The sequence below is a fragment of the Schistocerca americana genome, chromosome 3, assembly GCF_021461395.2.
Source record: "Schistocerca americana isolate TAMUIC-IGC-003095 chromosome 3, iqSchAmer2.1, whole genome shotgun sequence".
NCBI lineage: Eukaryota > Metazoa > Arthropoda > Insecta > Orthoptera > Acrididae > Schistocerca > Schistocerca americana.
This window is the reverse complement of record NC_060121.1, coordinates 910,749,505-910,770,532: the sequence shown is the minus strand read 5'-3', so window position 1 is coordinate 910,770,532 and position 21,028 is coordinate 910,749,505. Positions and strand designations below refer to the sequence as shown.

Here is a 21,028-nt window from a genome sequence, read left to right as displayed (position 1 = left end):
ATTAGTGTTACAGGTTAGGGTGTTCTGAGAAACAATTGTTAAGAAAAAAATTCGATTCATGCAACGTCCCCGAGCTAATCAGCATTGAATCTAGGCAGTAACGCCGTTACTCGGGCAGATTCAAGCGGCCCGCCAGATAACATTAGTGTCAGTTGTCGTCACAACGTAGATGACAGCACATGGAGCTTCTGTTCCTTTGGTTCCGGTTCGATCCCTTCTACCGTCCCACGTTCAATTTTTGTATCGCTCTCTTGTTCGATTTTAGGGAGACAACGGAAGAATACGTTTTGCGACACAGTCTCTGGCGAGGCACTTGAAGTTGCACGCCCAACAGCGTGATTGGCTAACTTCAACGCTAACTGACTCGGAAACGGTGCAACATATCGAATCTTTTTCTTAAGAATTATTTCTTAGCAGCGAGGATGACACGGCGGTCGGATGCTCCCGATGGGCCACTTGTGGCCTGAAGACGGAGTGCATATTTACTAGCAGAACCTACCCTGCAACACACTTACAAGCTTTTCAGACTGTTTCTGGACACCCTATATAGTAGGAAAAGCGCTTGAGGCATGATACACTGACGTGGAACAGAGGTTATTGGTGTCAGTAAATACTTGGATGTCGGAATAACAGGTGTAATGTGACTGTTCAGTGGGATTGTTAACAATCCGGAACGCGGCCACTTGACGGCCATGTTTGGTTTGAATTACGCTCGAGACGAACTTGTTGAGCTACTGCATTACCTATTTTCAACTACAGAAAATATTACGAGTACATTCACACAGTGAGAACGTCATTTTCTATATAGCAGTTTTGCTCCATAAACGGCCAGAACTACTACTTAATATCTCGTCTGAAGTCTTTAGATTTGAATCGCCGGCCGGTGTGGCGCTTCAGTCCGGAACCATGCGGCTGCTACGGTCGCAGGTTCGAATCCTGCCTCGGGCATGGATGTGTGTGATGTCATTAGGTTAGTTAGGTTTAAGTAGTTCTAAGTCTAGGGGACTGATGACCTCATATGTTAAGTCCCATAGTACTTAGAGCCACGTAAGTAAAAAAAAAATTCATTTTTTCTACCCCCTGCTCTCTGCTACCGTGACGTTCCAGAAGTCGATTTGCGTCTTCGCAACGTTTCATGTCGCTTTTCTCGTGTCGTCCATTGTTGTGTCTCAGTAAGCCAATTTTCGAATGAACTCAAGTCAGAAAGAGGCCAGTTGACGAAAGCAGTGTCTCTCTGATTTACAACCTACCCACGGGCTCAGAAAAACAAAACGTAGGGCGCCGACAGTAGACTTCGGGTGTAAACAGCAGCACGACACCGACAATACCAGACAGTCTGGTTGACCGGAGGTTCGAGTCCTCCCTCGGGCATGGGTGTGTGTGGTGTTCTTACCATAAGTCAGTTTAAGTAGTGTTTAAGTCTAGGGACCGATGGCCTCAGCAGTTTGATCACTTAGGAATTCACACACATCTGAACATTTTTGAAATGGCTGCAGAAAACTGTGAAGATATCGAAAAAGAAACGGTTGTCTGAAGGCCTGATTCAGCTTAAAGGAATTTCGTGGCATCCCTGAATTACTTCTATGTCTTCGGCCACATCCAGGACCCGTATCCGAATGTGAAGTTCTTAGTGGAGGGTACTTCGTACTGTACAACGCATTACGGTTTCTGCCCGCTCCATTCGCGTGTAGATCGCGGGAAGTGTGAGTAGTTAAATGTTTCAGTGCGCACTGTAATTAGTCTGCTTACGCCTTAGAGATCTCTGTAGGAGAGATACGTAAGAGGCTCTAGAGAAATACTAGATTCCTCACTGAAAGTGCTTGACACTTTGTAAGCCGCCTTTCACGGGACAGTTTGCATCTATGTTCAAATGTTTGCCAGTTCAGGTTTTTCAGCATCTATGTGACACTCTCCCGTCGATCAAACAAAACCGATGACCATTCTTACTGCCCTTCTTTATAATGCGTTCAAGTATGCCCTGTTAGTCCAATATGATATGGTTCCCACACATTTGAGCAATAATCCAGGATGAAGAACACGAGTGGTGTGCAAACTGAATGCATTTTACCAGTATCATATGCTTTACGTGCGACTCAGCATACGTGATTAATAAATTTCATATCCATATGAACTGTTACACGCATTTATTTGTATGAGTTCACTTATTCCAACTACGAGTCATTGATGTTGTTTTCATAGGTTTCTTGCGATTTGTGAGTTGCAGATTTAACCACACATTTTAAAGGAAGTTGTCAGTGTTTACATTACTTTGAAATCTTATCAATATTTGACAGACGATACTTCAGTATACATAAGTGCATTATCTGCAAAAAATTATGAAGTCGTCTGAATTTACTTCTGCATCTGTCGATGACGCTGCATCCAAGACAACATGATGTATCGCACCTCGCAAGAAATCCTCAGTCCACTAAAAAATTTCATTTCATACGCTGTATCGTGGTTGTTGATAAATGTAGGTTTGATACCTAATCAAATGCTTTTCGGAAGTCAACGAATAATGCATCCACCTAACTGCCTCCATCTATGGCCTTAGGAAATCATGAGAGAAATGCGCTTGTTGGGATTGGATGACTGGTTTTTTCGGAATTCGTGTTGTTTGATATGTAGGCGTCATCCAGTTCCAGAGCTTAGACTATGTTCTAAGACTCTCCAACAGACAAATGTCAGTGATACTGAAAGGTAAATTTGTGTTTATTACTTCTGTTACCCTTCTTTAGAAAGGTCGCTTCTGTGCTTCAATTACTGCGCAAAATAGTAGTTTGAGGTATCCACAGAACATTATGGGTACAAGAGAACTGAGAAGTATGATATGTACAGAATCTGGTAAGGATTCAATGAGGCTCTGGAACTATGTTGAGTTTGAGCGATATCGGCTATTCTCAGTGCCCCCGACACCATCTGTGTCACTAGTCTTTTCAGTGACGGAGCAGTGAAATTGGGGCAGTACACCTGGATTTACGTTTGCGATCACTAAGTTCAGTATTTCTGATTTTGTTTTTCTGGCCTCACTTTCAGTTATCATGTCTTCCATGAGTGTCTGGACACTAAATTTGGTACTTCTGAGGAATTCTGTGATGATTTCTTTATCGATAACGCTATCGCCGATTTCTTACTCCATCCGCCTCGACTGAGCTAGAGACCAGTCTCTAATGACTTCGGCACCGACTTAATGTTACGGAAGAAATCGATGGGGGCCTTTCTGGAGCTCAATCTGTCATACTTCTGAAGTGATTTAGGCGAAAGTACCCGAATGCGATCTCTGGACATTGTGATATCCGCTGTTTTTGGCTTCATTAAAACAACAGATCGTTAATACTTTCAGCCAGAAGGCAAATACTTGTTTATAAAGAATGATGAATGTATAATAAGATGTCACATAGCGACGGTGGAATATCCTAAATAATGTAATTCGTTGTCTTTGGACGACAACATAAACAGAAGAATACGGATCGATATGCGATCCTCCACTATTTTGTTCGCCGGAGAACAAATGAAGCTCTGAGAGCTAAAACACTTGTACTGTTTTTCTTACGTAAGACGACGCAGATTTGCGGCGGTCTGATCTAATTTTTTACTAAATGTATAAAAACGTGTTCCGTCTAAGTTTGAGTGAAGTGTAGAAAGAAGAACTGTTATAACTTATCGTGACGACACACGGGCGGCACAAGAGGACAATGGCTATATAAAAGGGCGCTCAATGGACATGAAACGGACATAAAAATCTACCATCATTGTAATGCTAAGCATAAGGTACGACATATGTTTTAGTTATAATAAATATTTGTTCTGGAAATGTTGAATCATTTAGCAGTGCTCATTCCTATTATCTCCTCAGTATTATTTTCATTTTAAATATGCATTTTGCTGAGATTACAGACACCAAGATCAGCAGTCCAACGTGCGTGTTACATTGACAAATAGAAAAGTGTTTTATCGTAGTTCTTGCATCAGCTTTAATATTGAATTTCCCTTTTGTGTGATGTTAAAATTGTTATTGCGCCCTTAACAACTTTCTGGTCCCTTAGGAAATTTGTTTTGTCATAACAATAACTTCACGACCGGGTGTGATCGTATCTACGATCATGATATTGAAACGTCCCCTTAGAAAAATTAATGAATTACTGTGCTGATAAACCTCTTACTTTATTTGCTTTTCAAACTGCTGAGCAGAACTGAACGTACTCAGACATTTCGCTCTTTGCCTATTCTGATCAACACTAAACTGACACCCAATATTTTTAGCGCAACGCAATCTGACTTTCAAAAATCCCTACAATGGCCCTGACTAACAATAATCTATAGCTTTCATCAATCACTTACCTCACAAAAATCTTCGTTACTCGAACTACTGCAATACAGCGAGCGCCACTACTGCCAGCTAAATATAGGATTCTAACTAATGAAGGCACTAACTACTGATAGGCATAGTTAGCAAATGAAAGATTTTGATAGTGAACAAACACTGTATTTACCTTAATAGTGTTCAAAAGTCATAAAATATATATATATATATATATATATATATATATATATATATATATATATATATATATATATCAGTTCATGGCATCCAGTCTTACAAATGTACTGTCTCTGATGGACACACGTCCAGATCATCCGCTTTCAAAAGTCCGCCATCTCTCTCCCCACATTCACCACTGCTGGCGGCTCACCTCCAACTGCACTATGCTACGCGCTGTTCACATCCAGCTGCCCAACATTACAATAGCAAACAACAATGCAAACCAGCCACAGACTGCACACAGCACAGCCAGTTATTTTCATACAGAGCGCTACGTGGCGTTACCAATAAAAAAAGCCTAAACAGCCTACTTACAAAGTAATTACAAAGACCATAATGCAATTTCTTAATCAATAGCACGCTAGCTGTGTCTGCTTCCAGCCACGCGAAACTGCAAGTAAAGACTATTCACATTTCATAATGCAATATTTTATGAGAATGGTCAACCCATGATTCTTATGCCAATTGTTATTGATAAAACAGTAAGCGAAATGTCAAATTCCAACTTTTTCAGTGATTAACAACATCATTTTTATTTTGTTACATCACAACATGGACCTACCTCGCTACTCCCGAACCTCATGCCGATTGCATCATATCGCATGCTACAATAGCGAGCGACTTTGTGCCACAAAGGAGATGCTTGCTTTGGGAAGAGACAATGTCTCGTAGGGTCACTGACTTCAGAGGGAGAGTAAGTTACACCGTCCTTTGGCTTTGTGCTGCCACGGGTTGGTAACGGTCAGCTTATCGAATTACGAAGCCCGGAAGCTCGAGGTTTATGCACGGTAAACCGATCAAAGTATATTTATGCAGCCAGTTTATAATCCGGTGAGGCCATCCTCGAGTTGGAGGACACCGCCTGTGGCTAGTGGGCCGATCCGGAGAAATTGATGCCAAAAGTTGGTGTGTGCGGTCGGAGGCGGCGACCTTGGCGGCGGCGGCGGCGGCGGCGGCGGCGGCGGCTGTGGGGACGGCGATCCACGCTCCGCCCTGCAGACCGCCGCATCCCGAGCCCGCGTCCCGGCGGCGCCGCCCCAGACTATAAAAGGGGCGGTCCGGCTCTCGGACGGCACTCTTCCGCAGCAGCGAGTACTGGGACCGTCTCAGCAGCGCCGCGCTCACATCACATCACACATGGCCAAGCTCCTGGTGAGTCGCGCCGTCCTCTGCGCAGCGTCGTCTCTTCCAGCTATGCAGTATCTCTAGCTTGACACCTCAACGTCTCTTTTCGGCTCCAAAATTTCATCATCAGCACGCCAACAGAATGAGTCTGACCCACTATCATTTTTTATAATCCATTAGTATTTATGCATGTTCGATGTAATTCTGCTACTCTACCTATCTTTTACTGATTCACTTACCCACTGCACTCAGAATTCCATATACAATCTTTGCCGCCTCTACAATTTTGTAATTCTACGACCTTTACTGCACCAAGTAACTACTCTTACTACTCTATCTATCTTGTACTGATTCACTTACCCACTGCACTCAGAATTTCATATACAATCTTTGCCGCCTCTACAATTTTGCAATTCTACGACCTTCACTGTACCAAGTAACTACTCTTCACTACCTCAAAAGGTCTCACTAAAGTCTTCTGATGATGATTGTTGAGAAGCTCTTCATTTTATGCTTTTCATTAATTTTCAACATATTTCCACAACTACGTCTACACTCCTCAAGCCACCTTATGGAGCGTGCTCTACCACTATCTTTTCCCCACTTTGCTGTTCCATTGGGTAATGGCCCGCGGGAAGGATGACTGTCGCTAAAGCTCGGCATGAGCTCTATTTTCTTTATTCTGGCCATGATCATTTCGTGAGAAGTATCTGGTGGAAGTAATGTGTTGTCCGACTGTTCTTGGAACGTACGTTCTCGAAATTTCAGCAGTAAGCCTCTCCGCGAGGCACAACGCCTATCTTGCAGTGTCCACCACTGGAGTTTGCTCAGCATCTCCGCAACGCCCTAGCGCCGACTACAAGATCACTGTGTGATATCCTTAGGTTAGTTAGGTTTAAGTAGTTCTAAGTTCTAGGGGACTGATGACCTCAGAAGTTAAGTCCCATAGTGCTCAGAGCCATTTGAACCATTTTTGAACACAATCACTGACGAAAGGCGCCGCTCTTCTCAGTCTCTCTCTTTACCATTAATTGAATTTGGTAATGCTCCCAGACTGATGAACAATACTCAACAATCGGTCGAACGAGTTTTTGGTAAGGCATCTCTTTCGTGGATGACTTAATTCTCCAAAAGGATCTCAGTATGGCACCTGCTTTCCCCACTATTTGTTTTATGTTGTCGCTTTACGTCGCTCTGCATCGATGTTCCTCGATATATCACAGTAGTTACTGTTTCAAATGGTTCGTCGCCAATAGTGTATTCGAAAAGTAGTAGATCTTGTCGACTATTTACGAGCATTACATTTATAATTTACCTTACATTTACAATTATTTATATTTCTGTTACACCACGCCGGCCGGTGTAGCCGAGCGGTTCTAGGCGCTTCAGTCTGGAACCGCGTGACCGCTATGGTCGCAGGTTTGAATCCTGCCTCGGGCATGGATGTGTGTGATGTCCTTAGGTTAGTTAGGTTTAAGTAGTTCTAAGTTCTAGGGGACTGATGACCCCAGGTGTTAAGTCCCATAGTGCTCAGGGCCATTTGAACCGAGTATACTTGAGCCGGCCGCTGTGGCCGAGCGGTTCTAGGCGCTTGAGTCCGGAACCGCGCTGTTGTTACGGTCGCAGGTTCGAATCCTGCCTCGGGCATGGATGTGTGTGATGTACTTAGGTTAGTTAGATTTAAACAGTTCTAAGTTCTAGGGGACTGATGACCTCAGATGTTAAGTCCCATTTGAACCTAGTATACTTTTTCAGAAACATCTTCCGCAATTCAATGAAATATTTGATTGAAGGACGACCCAGAGGGGCATAGTTTACAGTTCATCTTCCATTCGAATTCAAAGTCCGTTGCAGACGGAACGCAACGGCTGACCGGACAGAGACAGAGACCAGAACTGAAATACGCTGAAACTTTCATTCAGTGGCATTCGGAAAACCAGGGGAAATACTGTCAAGACGAAAGGAGGGCGATGTGACTTCGCTAGCATTTTGACAACTGCAATACATCGCTATGATGACGTTATGTCCCCTAATGTGAAATCTTTGTTCACTGACGAAAACCCGCGATACCTGATCTATTGACTTCTAGCATTTCTATCTACTGTACTAACATAACAATTTAATGCACAGTTACAAAACTTGATTTATTGTGTCGTTCGTCCTACGATGTCTCGAATACTGTTGTGTCATACGATACACAGTTGTGGAAGAAGTACCTGACTTTATTTTGCTCAAATTTGCGTCTGTGTAGTCCCCACAATCTTCGTGTATTTATTAATTCAGCAAACTAAGTAGTTTCATTAAGAGAAACTTCCTGCTTATTTCTTTCGGAGGTAATAAACTGATGGGTGAACTCCCTCCACTTTTCGAAAAGGTATCAACAGACTCGTCGGGTACTCGTTCATTTTCTAATATAGGCTGTTTCAAATTATCCCGTAGTTTTTAAAATCTGTAACTAAAGTGCAGTAAATAGGGCAAAGTGCATCTACGGGTTAGTATTATACCACATTTTCTCCTTTGCACTCACTTTCGTTGCATTCGCCAACTCACACCAAACTACCATTATCCAGCATAACCTAGACCTCGGGCTATGCTACAGATCAGGATTAATTGGGACTGCAGTATCACTCTCTGGCAGATAATACTCAGGTGTTATATATCCATGTACTCTTCGTATTCTATGAAAGATAATTCGGTACAAAAAAACAGTTTCATAGGTTCCTAGCGTTCAACGGCAGATGTAATGACAGAAGAACGTCTTGTAACAACGAGGCTAGTCTAATTCTTTATACGAGCTATTACTGTATCGCAAATGAAACCATTTTCTTTCGAGAAGTTTTATTTTCCAAGAAATGGACGTCATCAGTCCCAGTAAGGTAGTGTAGTAAAGAGCGACAACTTGCTGTTTATTTGGTGATGCTGACTACTAACTAGCTTCACAACCGGCATACATTGATCTCAGGTTCGTGAGAATTGAAACCAAGCTATCTTTGTCGGCTACTGGATACAAGTTTCTTCAAGCTGTATGCACTGTCTTGATTCTTCAACTTTTAAGTTTGAGGTAACGTTGTTAGCAAACCCAAGGTTGGTTTGAAAACAATAGTGCTTTCGTAGGCATTGTCCTATTGGAAGTGGTATGCCGTTGCCTTGCTCGGACCTTTGAACTGATTGCCCCAGCCAGTTATAGGGAGGTCCTACAGTTTAACATGGACTCTGAATTACAGTAGCATCCAAATATGTTCTGCCTGTTTCATACAGTCAGTTTCTATAATTTATACTAGGAATTTTTACTGTCTTGCTGCCCCACTTCAAGATTACCATTATTTTTTCCGTCACCCTTTCTATAACTTTGAAATTCTGGATGATCCGTTTGTGCTCATGCGCGTAACTCGATCGTTGCAAGTTAGAGGAACCATCTGTACTTTCCTTTATTAAGACGTTTGTGTATTATTCAGCTAAAAATGATTTTTTTGTCTGGATATCGGGAAAGAGTTTTTTGTGAAAAGGAGATGATAGGGAACTGTTAAAAAGTCCACTATACCAGACTCATTTGGGGACACTCAAGATACCCGATTCAGCATTCGCCCACATTAATATAGATCATGGATAGCTACACCGTAATGTATTTCTTACGCAATCGTGGGCGAAGATCTGAATACATCCTTGCACTCAATACACGGGTCAAAAACCGGGCAAGGTCGACTACAGTAGTCGGCGATCCAGTGAAGGACGTCTGAACATATATTTAGTTGTTTATCTGTAGGTGGGGCTAAGCTCCACTGCAGACGTGCCAGAGAATCTTTAAAGAAATTTATCGCTGCGTGAGTCATGGCCGTCAGCCATGCTGGAACGTAGTTTAGATGAGGAATTCGCCCTCTGTAAATATTGTACTGACAGGTCAGGCAGTCCACTACGGAAAAGTTTGATTATTGTGGCAGTTGTGGAACGCGTTCTTCTACGTGGTACAAGACAGTCGGCTGGTATTCGTAAGCATAGTTTAGAAAGTAACAAAAATATCCACGTAACAAAAATCATCTGTAACGTTCGCTGTCACAACATTAAAAGATGCTTAGTTTTCTATGGCAGTGCAATACTCATCCTGATTTAAAGTCTGACAAACTTATTCTTGATAGAGGCAGCCAATCGGTGAATCAACTGATACTCCTGAATGGAGAAGACAAGACTGTAGTGTTTTGACAGCCTGAGGTAGTTTATCGAGTTTTCCAAATTGGTTCATGCGAAACAACTTGTTAGGTTTGCTCTATTATTCTTATTTGTATGCGATACTACAGTGGTCGTAGAAAAAACTATGAATTTCTGCAACTGCTGCCAAAGTGTATATCTTTCGTAGGAGTAGTAATTCAACCTGCATACAATAATGAATTCACTTTTAATATTATCTCACAAGAAAAAAATATTTCGCAGTTTAAACTGTAGAGGAAACTGTCCATAGTTGAATTACCTCTGAAGCGTCATAGGTAGAACACGTAAATAAAAATAATAAAGCTTCTGAACATAACTGGGATTGACGAAAGGGCGGTTGAAAATGTTTCTTTCATGAAACAGAAATTTAGACTTCGATATTTGAGACTTTATGTACTCTCTGTACAGCGCGAATTTTATCCACTTCTACGTTATGAAAAAAAAAAGTTCTTGTGTAAGTTCAGTTTCCAGAAGTACGAATCATGAGAACGATGTGCAGACACTTTCCTTGAGTTGCCTTCACAAATGCTGGTCTAATCAACTGACACCAATCGACATGTGACGAGCAAGAAGTCTATGATGGATCAAGCTTGCAGTTAACGCAGAGAAGGAATGACAAAAGTTTCCCCCTCGCTACAGTCAGACAGCATGATACAAGATACGGAGTATGGAGAAGGTACGGAACATAATTTTTAGACAGCGTCCATTAGAGACAACTCAGCTGGATAAATGTTGGGAGGGAGTCTGTTTTTGGTGAAGGAATCAATTTACTGAAAGTACTGAAAATGTATGTAGTATAAATTCTTTCTTTCTTTCTCACTGGTCATACCGGACTCGAGAGTCCATTACCGCAGCAACGTATTTTCGCCATCTGTCCCTGTCTTGGGCTATTACCTTCCATTCACCTTCAATACCTAGGCTCCTCAATTCAGCCTTCACATTGTCCCCCCATCTACGCCTTGGTGACCCCACAGTACTCTGCGCGCTGCCCTGCCCTCATCCTTTCGAGCTACGTGACCCGCCCATCGCAGCCTACGTGATTTAGTAATACTGATTATGTCAGGACTTGAATAGAGTTCGTGAACCTCTTCGTTATGCAGTTTTCGCCACTCTCCGCTAATATCATCCCTTTTTGCTCCGAAAATTTTCCTCAAAATTTTGTTTTCAAATACTCGAAACGGCTTTTCATTTTGCACAGTGAGAGACCAAGTCTCACACCCATACTGCATAACTGGTAGAATAATAGTTTTGTATATTCTAATCTTTAAATGCTGAAGATTAGATGGGTAGATCACATAACTAATGAGGAAGTATTGAATAGGATTGGGGAGAAGAGAAGTTTGTGGCACAACTTGACCAGAAGAAGGGATCGGTTGGTAGGACATGTTCTGAGGCATCAAGGGATCACCAATTTAGTATTGGAGGGCAGCGTGGAGGGTAAAAATCGTAGGGGGAGACCAAGAGATGAATACACTAAGCAGATTCAGAAGGATGTAGGTTGCAGTAGGTACTGGGAGATGAAGAAGCTTGCACAAGATAGAGTAGCATGGAGAGCTGCATCAAACCAGTCTCAGGACTGAAGACCACAACAACAACAATCTTTAAATTCCTAGACAATATCCGTGATGAAAGTAGAACTTGTACTCTGCTTTCCCGTCGATGGGCTCCCACGGAAACCGATGTACTTGAAATACTTGGGTGAAGGTTTAAAAAAAATTGAAAGTAAATAACACAGGTTCAATACTGCTAGAAAGTGGATAAGCTGCGAACACACTTGTATCTGATTGAAAATTGCCCAAGTGTAGAAAAACCGTCATAGAAATCCAAAGAAGAGGGGTGCGGTGCGGTGGAGGGAGACTGGTGGGTGGAGGCGGTGGGGATCCAGACCTGCAGACAGCCGTGGTTCGCTGGCGCGTGTCGTCGCCCTTGCCGGGCGGAAGACGCTCACGGCCGTCCGGACGGGGCTTTTCTGCCGCTCCCGCTGTAACGGAGCAGGGCGGCGGCGGCCGCTCGGGTTGCCGGCCGTCTCCCTTCGAGTCCCGGTAGCTCCGAGAAGTCGTAACGCGATTCTGTGTTACGGAAGCGCCTGCGTCTCCGCTTCAAGGTCGCGGCGTCGGCGGCGTTCGAGGCTATCTTGCGGGCAGTGGCATTGTCGCCTTATTCGCGTTATCCCGTTTCTCAGCTAATGCGTGCTTCTCCACTCTGCCAAAATTCAATTATTTTTAGCTTTCAAAAATGGCACTGACTTTGCAGCTAAGGTTTCGCATTTGTAATTTTCACTTATCTTGGACAAGAGAAACTGCTGCACAATCAAGAACAAACTCCAGTGTTTCTTTTTGTAGTGCAAACAATTCGCGTGCAAGAATCAAAATGGTTCCCGAAAGCACCGAAAGTGTACACGAATTAGTAGACAATCTGAGTAGCCGTCTTAGATTGTTTGCAGATGATGCTGTCATTTACCGTCTACTAAAGTCATCAGACGATAAAAACCAATTGCAAAATGATTTAGACAAGGTATCTGTATGGTGCAAAAGGTGTCAATTGACTCTAAATAATGAAAAGTGTAAAGCTATCCACTTAATAACTAAAAGAAATCGGCTAAATTTCGGTTACACGATAAATCGCACAAATCTAATGGCTGTAAATTCAAGTGAATACTTAGCTATTACAGCCACGGATAATTTCAATTGGAACCATCACATAGGTAATGGTGTGGGTAAAGCAAACCAAAGACTGCCATTTATTAGCAGAACATTTAGGAAATGCAACAGATCGACTAAAGAGACTGCGTACACCACGTTTCTCCTGGGTTACAGGACTGTCTTATGTGTCCGATGCTTCAATGTACAAACCAACAGACGTAAACTTTTCGTTTCCATGAACATTCTAGCGTTTGGATAACCAAGACACGATAGAGACGAATGATTTTAGGTGCTGTAGTGCCAGTTGGGAATCCAAACCAACAAATAAGAATGGTCAAGAGCTCGACGAGAGCACAGTGGTCGACAATATCACAATGATTTATTATTCAAAAGAATCTCATTTCAAAAAACAACGTACGCACCGTGCGTAATTGAACACCGACAGCAAACCATTGTTGAATAAGTGTCAGTGGCTCTGTATTTCGATTCATTCTCTTATCAGATAACCGCTGTATAAGAACATGATCCGCGTCTGATAGGAGTGACGGAGGACATCGAAAAAGATCAAAAAAGGGCAGCTCGTTTTTTACTATCGCGAATAAGGTGAGAGAATGCAACGGACGTGATGCGTGAATTAGAGTGACAGTCATTAAAACAAAGACGTTTTCCGTAGCGGCAGAATCTTCTCCTAAAATTACGATCACCAACTTTCTCCTCCGAATGCGAAAATATTCTGTTGGTTACCACCTACATAGCGAGAAATGATCATCACGATAAAATAAGAGAAATCAGAGCTCGCATAGAAATATTTAAGAGCTTGTTTTTCCCGCGCGCTGTTAGAGACTGGAACCGAAGAGAAACAGCTTGAATGTGGTTAGATGAACCCTCTGCCACGCAGTTAATGGTGAATTGCAGGGTAACCATGTAGATGTAGACGACCCAGCTTCCCCTGTTCATGAGATCCGGAAGGCAGTACACGGCAGAACTCAGACTGATGTCGAGTTTCTTGACTTTCAGAAGCTTCCGATACAATTCTACACCGTCTTCTAGTAAGCAAAATACATGGGTACGGGATACTGGACTGAAGAACTCCACGCAAGCAACGCCGGCACGGTAGCTCAGCGTGTTCGGTCAGAGAGCTGGTTGGCCTCTGCAATGAAAAAAATGAGTGAAAAGATCAACAACGAACTTCTACGGATGTCATGTGACGTCCGCTACGACGAAATACAACTAACCATTACAAAAAAAACTAGTAAACAAAATACATGCGTACGAGATACTGGACTGAAGAACTCCAAGCAAGCTATGCTCAGATGTTTTTTTTTTTTTTTTTTCAGTTTCTTGGCTGTCTGGTCGTGCCCATTCAGCCATCTCAGTAATGAAGAGACGATACCATGGGGTACTGAAGACGATTTTCTTGTGAACGTAAAGACAACCCAACGTCCAGTACCCCACTGGAGAAAATTTTCTACCCACCCGGGAATCAAACACGCACTCTATTGGTCAGCAATCTGGTAGGCTGACCGCGCAGCTGCCGCGGTGGAATTCCAGTTGTTCTTGTTGGGAAGGCAACGTCACAATGGAAGGTGGCGTTTTGCTTGTCCCAAAGTAGTGTGAAAGGACATCTGCTGTTTATTATATACACGATGTTTCACAATTCCTGTTGCAGGCTTCTAGACGTTGTAGAGGGGGCTTAGTAGATAAAGTTTTAGTAAGTAATCTATGTCCGCAAATGTACCATTCGGATGCAAAATAAACGGCAAGATCAGATCATTTTCCAACTTTCCGCTTCACAGTATGCACACAGCGGAGGCTGAGTCTATGGCATGGGCAATGTTTCGTGTACTCGCTGTCGTGTCCTCTTGTGCGTAACGAAGGACGCCCGCTTCGAAGTTGACAGTACAGCGCGTCCTTGGAGGACCACAGTCAACCCTCTTGAAATTGGTTCCATTCCATAGTGGTTGCTAGGTACAGCAACCGGTTACGAAAGTCTCAACTGCAAAACCTTTTTTACCTACAGGAAATGCTATATGTGGGCATTATTGGACGAATGCTGACTTTCCACATTAATTTTTACGCCAATCTGGTGATGCCCCTGTAAATAAAAAAAAGTTTTGCAATCGAGACGGTCTTATTTCAAGTGAACCCTTCTAGTTGTGATCGTACCAATCTCTCGCAGCCCCTATTGTAGTCGGACGAAAATGGCATGTGATGTACTGTATTTAATGACAACAGCGACTAACGACGACGCATCGTCAAGCCAGAGAATTGAAACTGATTTGATGTTCAAACCTATTTTATATCCAAACGGTGCATTTCCCGTCTTGAGTTTCTTATCAAAACTTCACATAGTAAGTGCCGTCTACAACGGCTAGAAGCCTGTTATAGAAATTTCGAAACACCTTGTATATACCACAAGCAGGCGACGTGACGTCCACTCGTAAAATATCTTTGGTCGTCTTATGCGGCAGTTTACTTGAGTGGAAACATTGTCTCTGGAATACTAAAGCTCCACCCCACATACTGCTGACACTGGAATCCCGAATGATCGTGTGGTCTCCAGTGTGCCATAACCTATACATTTTCCAGCGATTGTCATTCCAAGTCCAAAGTCGGTTAAATCACCATGTACCGTCATGTTCACTACAAACCTGACAGTAACAGACTGCTCACACATGGCGTCTACTCAGCGCCGTAAGCTGCACCCAACACACAGCACATCTCAAAATGGACAACCCTTCCAGTGACCTTTGCACAATGTGTACTAAGGTGATGTAGTTAACAATCGTTTCTAAGTGCGCAGAGACTCGCAGGTGAATCAGATTTTGGTTCAAAGACGGTCGATAGACTATAAACGTAAACAAACGCACTATAACCCGTGTAAAAAGACTAAAAGAACAGCGGTAGTAATGTCAAAACTTTTAACAATGCACGAGTATCTGTCTGCAGAGACAATGTGGAATGAGCATGTAAATCTTGAAGGCAGATGCCCGATTCAGCACCGTTAGGAATGCAATTTTTTAAAAATATTATTGTGAGTCATCAGTCTTCTGACTGATTTGATGTGGCACCCCACGAATTCCTCTCCTGTACTAATCTTTTCACCTCAGAGTACCAATTGCAACCTGCGCCCTCAATTATTTGTTGGATGTATTCCAAATTCTGTTTCCTTTACAGCTGTTACCTTCTACAACTCCTTAAAGTACCATCGAGGTTAATCCCTGATATCTTAAGAGATGTCCTGTAATCCAGTCCCTTCTTCTTGTCTGTGTTTTCCGCATATTCCTTTCCTCACTGATTCTGCAGAGAAGCTCCTCATTCCTTACCTTATCAGTCCACCTAATCTTCAACAGTCATCTGTAGCACCACGTCTGTTCCGGTTACCCCACAGTCCATATTCTGTTACTATACAAAGCCGTGCTTAAAACGTACATTCTCAGAAATTTCTTCCTAGAATTAAGGCTTACGTTTGATAATAGTAGACTTTTCTTAGCCAGGAATGCCCTTTTAGCCAGTGCTGGTTTGCTTTTGGTGTTCTCCTTGCTCCTTCCGTCACTGGTTATTTTTCTACCTAGGTAGCAGCGTGCCTTAACTTCTTCTACTTCGGGATCACCAATTCTGATCTTCTCATTTCTGGTACTTCTCATCACTTCCGTATTTCATATTCGCACTCGTTAGACTGTTCGTCCATTCAGCAGATCCTGTAATTCTTCTTTACGTCCATTGAGGATAGCAATATCATCAGCGAATTTTGTCATTGATATCCTTTCACCTTAAATTTTTATTCCACTCTTGAACCTTTCTTTTATTTCCGTCGTTTCATCTTCGATGTGTAGATTGAACAGTAGGAACAAAAGACTGCATCCCTGTCTTACACCCTTTTTAATCCGAGCACATCGTTCTTGCTCTTTCAGTGTTATTGTTACCCCATGATTCTTGTACGTATTCTATATTAATCGACTTCCACTATAGCGTACCACTATGTTTCTCAGAATTTCGAACACTTGCACCATTTGACATTCTCGAAAGCTTTTTCCAGGTCGACAAAACCTACGAACATGGCTTGACTTTTGTTCAGTTAGGGTTCCATTATCAAGCACACCACAAAACTTTTATCTCAACTGACTCTGGCCGCGGATGACTATACAATTATACAATTCTTGATAGTTCTTCGTCTTACCAAGCGAAGTAATAAAAAGAGACAGAAAAGTTTCTAAGAACAGCGGCGCGGTTCGTTAAGGGATGTGTTTGACTAGCACGAGAATTTCACAGAGACCCTCACAGATTTAATGAAAATACTCAACGCAGCAGGCAGCACTCGTCTTATTTTCTTCACTTTTCTGGCGAACTGACATAAAAATCGCGGGTTTACAGTTACAGTTTCGATAAGTGGTTTGTGTTGAGAAGCCAGAGTCAAACTTTTACCAGTTCACGCCGTACTGATGGCTTCTGACGGATAAAATGATGGTTCCTGCACCAAGTAGTTAATCATATTACCCTTAAAACATTTAGTATGTATTGTTTACTGCTGTCTTATAATGTGGACTCGTTATTAGTTACGCTGTTTAACAAAGCGTCGACAGAAGGGTGCAAACTATCTACGTGAGAGAAGGAACATGCTACTGTTGACATGCTGAGCAGGATCTTCAAGGAAACTCTAAAATGGAAGGAAAGCTTTTGGGAACTCACGTTTTCTATGACTTTAAAGCACCCGATTCTGTGTCTAAGTTTGCTAGTTAGGTGATGACTCACCTGTTGATTGTCTGTTTCAGTCAGTTGCCACTATTTGGACTGATAGACGAGAAGTGATGATGTACAGTTTTTAATCAGTATACTGTGTGTCAGCTTACCTCTCTAACCCCTGCTTAGTATCTCACGTTACGAGAACATGTGGTAGTATTCGTAGCCAATCAGAGGTGGACCTTCTCTCGGATGCTCCTATGGCGAACACATTACTTGTTGGAACTGAGCTTCACGCTCTCGTTCTTTTGATCCATTCTCATCTCGGGAACGTGGTGGCGCAGTGATTACAACACTGAGCTCGCACTCGAGAGCAGCAGGTTTCCAAGTCACGTGACATTCAAATTTAACTTTTCTGTGGTTTCCCTAACTACCCAAAGCAAATGTAGGGTAGTTATGGTCAAGAGAAAACTGTCGATTTATTGTGACAGTTCAGATTTTATCGAAGCTATTGGTTGGTGGTCCGCTTTCTGGTTTTCAGCCGAGCTGATGATCCTGTTCTTATTCCCATTATTTCGAACAGATGTCCACTCAGCGAGTGCAGAAAACAACAAATCTCGCAGTACATGAAGAGCCGGCCGGAGTGGCCGAGCGGTTCTAGGCTCTACAGTCTGAAACCGCGCGACCGCTACGGTCGCAGGTTCGAATCCTGCCTCGGGCATGGATGTATATGATGTCCTTAGGTTAGTTAGGTTTAAGTAGTTCTGAGTTCTAGGAGACTCAGAAGTTGATTCCCATAGTGCTCAGAGCCATTTGAACCATTTCAAGCACATGAAGAAGACCTCTGGGTCAGTTGTAGAAATGGTGGGCGTAAAGATGGCATAAACAGCTCGGCTGAACATCAGAAACCATATCATTACCCGATTTCTTTCCGCATCCTTGCCCAGTCTGAGCTTCACTAATGATCTTACCATCGACTGTATCTAAATCCTAGCCATCTTTCTACGTACACATGTGCAACAACGCACTGACCGGTCGACAAAGTTACACACTGAACAAACTAAATTGAAGAATGCTACCGTTTCAGCACAATCCTCCGAACACTGTCCGACTGTAAGACAGCGTTTACCTGCTTTTTTAAAAAAATCTTTTTTTCCATATCTTAATAATTATGCAGTTTTAACCCACTACCTTATATGATTAGTGGGTCCAGATGATGATACAATGGTTACAATTGCAGCTAAATCCTAAGTTATATATAAGTAACTAGGTAGTAAAGCGAGATACAGGATAACTGCAATGGGCAAAGTTAGTTGATTTTGATTGTATGTGAATTACTTAATTAACCTATCTATTAACTAGTTACTAATGCCTGCAGCGTTACATATGTGTCAGTCAAATGTATAAACGTACTTATAGAGCCTTGCTCATTGATCTACACCCAATGAGCGTGCCCCTGACACTGGGCAGGCCAAGATGTTAGTCGCTGCAGGTTCCTAGAAATAGTACCTAATCTAAGTCCTACAACTAATCCTATCCTAAAGTCAAGTTCGGTGCTTGTCCATGATCGGTAATGTTGCACCCCACGCCCCTAAGTCCCGAACGCGGCGGATTTCCAAACTGTTTTGTGTAAAAGTTTCGCCTCGAGCTGTCCAGCTGATACGTGTGTTCCTTTTCTCCGTCCGCAGGTTGTACTCTGCGCCCTGGTGGCGGTGGCGGTGGCGAGGCCCGGCTTCCTGCACGGCGCCCTGCCCTACTCGGCCATCCACGCACCCATCGCCTACGCGGCCGCGCCCGTCGCGCTGACGTCGCAGTACCACGCGCAGGACGAGCTGGGCCAGTACAGCTACGGCTACCACGGCGGCCTCTCCGCCAAGTCGGAGGCGCGCGCCTTCGACGGCTCCGTCGCCGGCGGCTACTCGTACGTGGACGAGAAGGGCGAGCTGCAGAGCGTGCGCTACACGGCCGACGCCGTCAACGGCTTCCGCGTCGCCGCCTCCAACCTGCCCGTGGCCCCCGCCGCCCCCGAGGCCCCCGCCCTCGAGGCCCCCAAGCCGGTCGAAGACACCCCGGAGGTGGCCGAGGCTAAGGCTGCCCACGCCGCCGCCGTGGCCGACGCCGCCGCGCGCGCCGCCGCCGCCCCCGAGGAGCCCGAGCCCGCCCCCGTCGCCGTGCCCGCCGCCCCCGCCGTCATCCCCGCCGCGCCGGCCGCCACCATCGCCTACTCCGCCCCCGCCGTGGTGGCCGTGAACCCGGCCAAGTCGTTCGCCTACTCGACGGTGGCGGCCGCCCCCATCGGCCACCTGGCGCCCATCAGTTACGGCTACCACGCCGTGGCCGCCGCCCCCGCCATCAGCTACTCGGTGGGCGCCGCCGCCCCCGTCGCCATCGCCGCCGCCCCCGCTGAGGCCAACATCGTCATCAACGACAAGGGCGTGCCCGAGTACACCCCCGAGGTGGCCGCCGCGCGCGCCGCCGACGCCATCGCCCACCTGCAGGCCAAGGCCCGCATCTTCGGCTGAACCCCCACCACCGCCACTCTGCTGCTAGTCTCGCGATCACCACGGCTCACCACACCTACAACGGACCAGGCATCGTAATACTCCTGGCGTCATTCTAGCCGCCGACTTCCTCTGTACAAAGTTAGGCAGATTAAATTTATTTTCGCAAACACAATTACAGTTTCGTTATTTCTACAGTGATCCTTCCTTATAACTTAAGTGTTTGTACAGGGTTATTCGTATGTACACTACTGGCCATTAAAATTGCTACTCCAAGAAGAAAAGTAGATGATAAACGGGTATTCATTGGACAAATATACTAGAACTGACATGGGATTACATTTTCACGCAATTTGGGTGCATAGATAGAACAACCACCTCTGGCCGTAATAACGGCCTTGATACGCCTGGGCATTGAGTCAAACAGAGCTTGTACTGAGCACTATGGGACTTAACATCTATGGTCATCAGTCCCCTAGAACCTACAACTACTTACACCTAACTAACCTAAGGATATCACACAACACCCAGTCATCACGAGGCAGAGAAAATCCCTGACCCCGCCGGGAATCGAACCCGGGAACCAGGGTGCGGGAAGCGAGAACGCTACCGCACGACCACGAAAACAGAGCCTGGATGGCGTGTACACGTACAGCTGCCCATGCAGCTACAACACGATACCACCGTTCATCAAGAGTAGTGACTGGCGTATTGTGACGAGCCAGTTGCTCAGCCTCCATTGACCAGACGTTTTCAATTGGAGAGAGATCTGCAGAATGTGCTGGCCAGGGCAGCAGTCGAACATTTTCTGTATCCAGAAATGCCCGTATAGGACCTGGTTCATGCGGTCGTGGATTATCCTGCTGAAATGTAGGATTTCGCAGGGATCGAATCAAGGGTAGAACCACGGGTCGTAACACATCTGAAATGTAACGTCCGCTGTTCAGAGTGCCGTCAATCCGAACAAGAGGCGACCGAGACGTGTAACCAATGGCACCCCATACCATCACGCCGGCTGATACGCCAGTATGGCGATGACGAATACACGCTTCCAGTGTGCGTTCACCGCGATGTCGCCAAACACGGATGTGACCATCATGATGTTGTAAACAGAACCTGGATTGATCCGAAAAAATGACGTTTTGCCATTCGTGCACCCAGGTTCGTCGTCGAGTACACCACCGCAGTCGCTCCTGTCTTTGATGCACGGTCAAGGGTAACAGCAGCCATGGTCTCCGAGCTGATAGTCCATTCTGCTGCAAACGTCGTCGAACTGTTCGTGCAGATGGTTGTTGTCTTGCAAAATGTCGCCATCTGTTGACTCAGGGATCGAG

At 44.4% G+C, this 21,028-nt stretch overlaps 1 protein-coding gene across 1 annotated transcript; it reads left to right on the top strand.

The window, feature by feature from the left end:
• Positions 1 to 5,547: 5,547 nt before the first annotated feature.
• On the top strand, positions 5,548 to 19,869 carry LOC124607452 (cuticle protein 18.7-like). The gene is made up of 2 exons (XM_047139786.1): positions 5,548 to 5,695; positions 18,882 to 19,869. The coding sequence occupies exons 1-2, from the start codon at positions 5,681 to 5,683 to the stop codon at positions 19,713 to 19,715; spliced, it is 849 nt and encodes a 282-aa protein (XP_046995742.1). The 5' UTR covers positions 5,548 to 5,680; the 3' UTR covers positions 19,716 to 19,869.
• Positions 19,870 to 21,028: the final 1,159 nt, after the last annotated feature.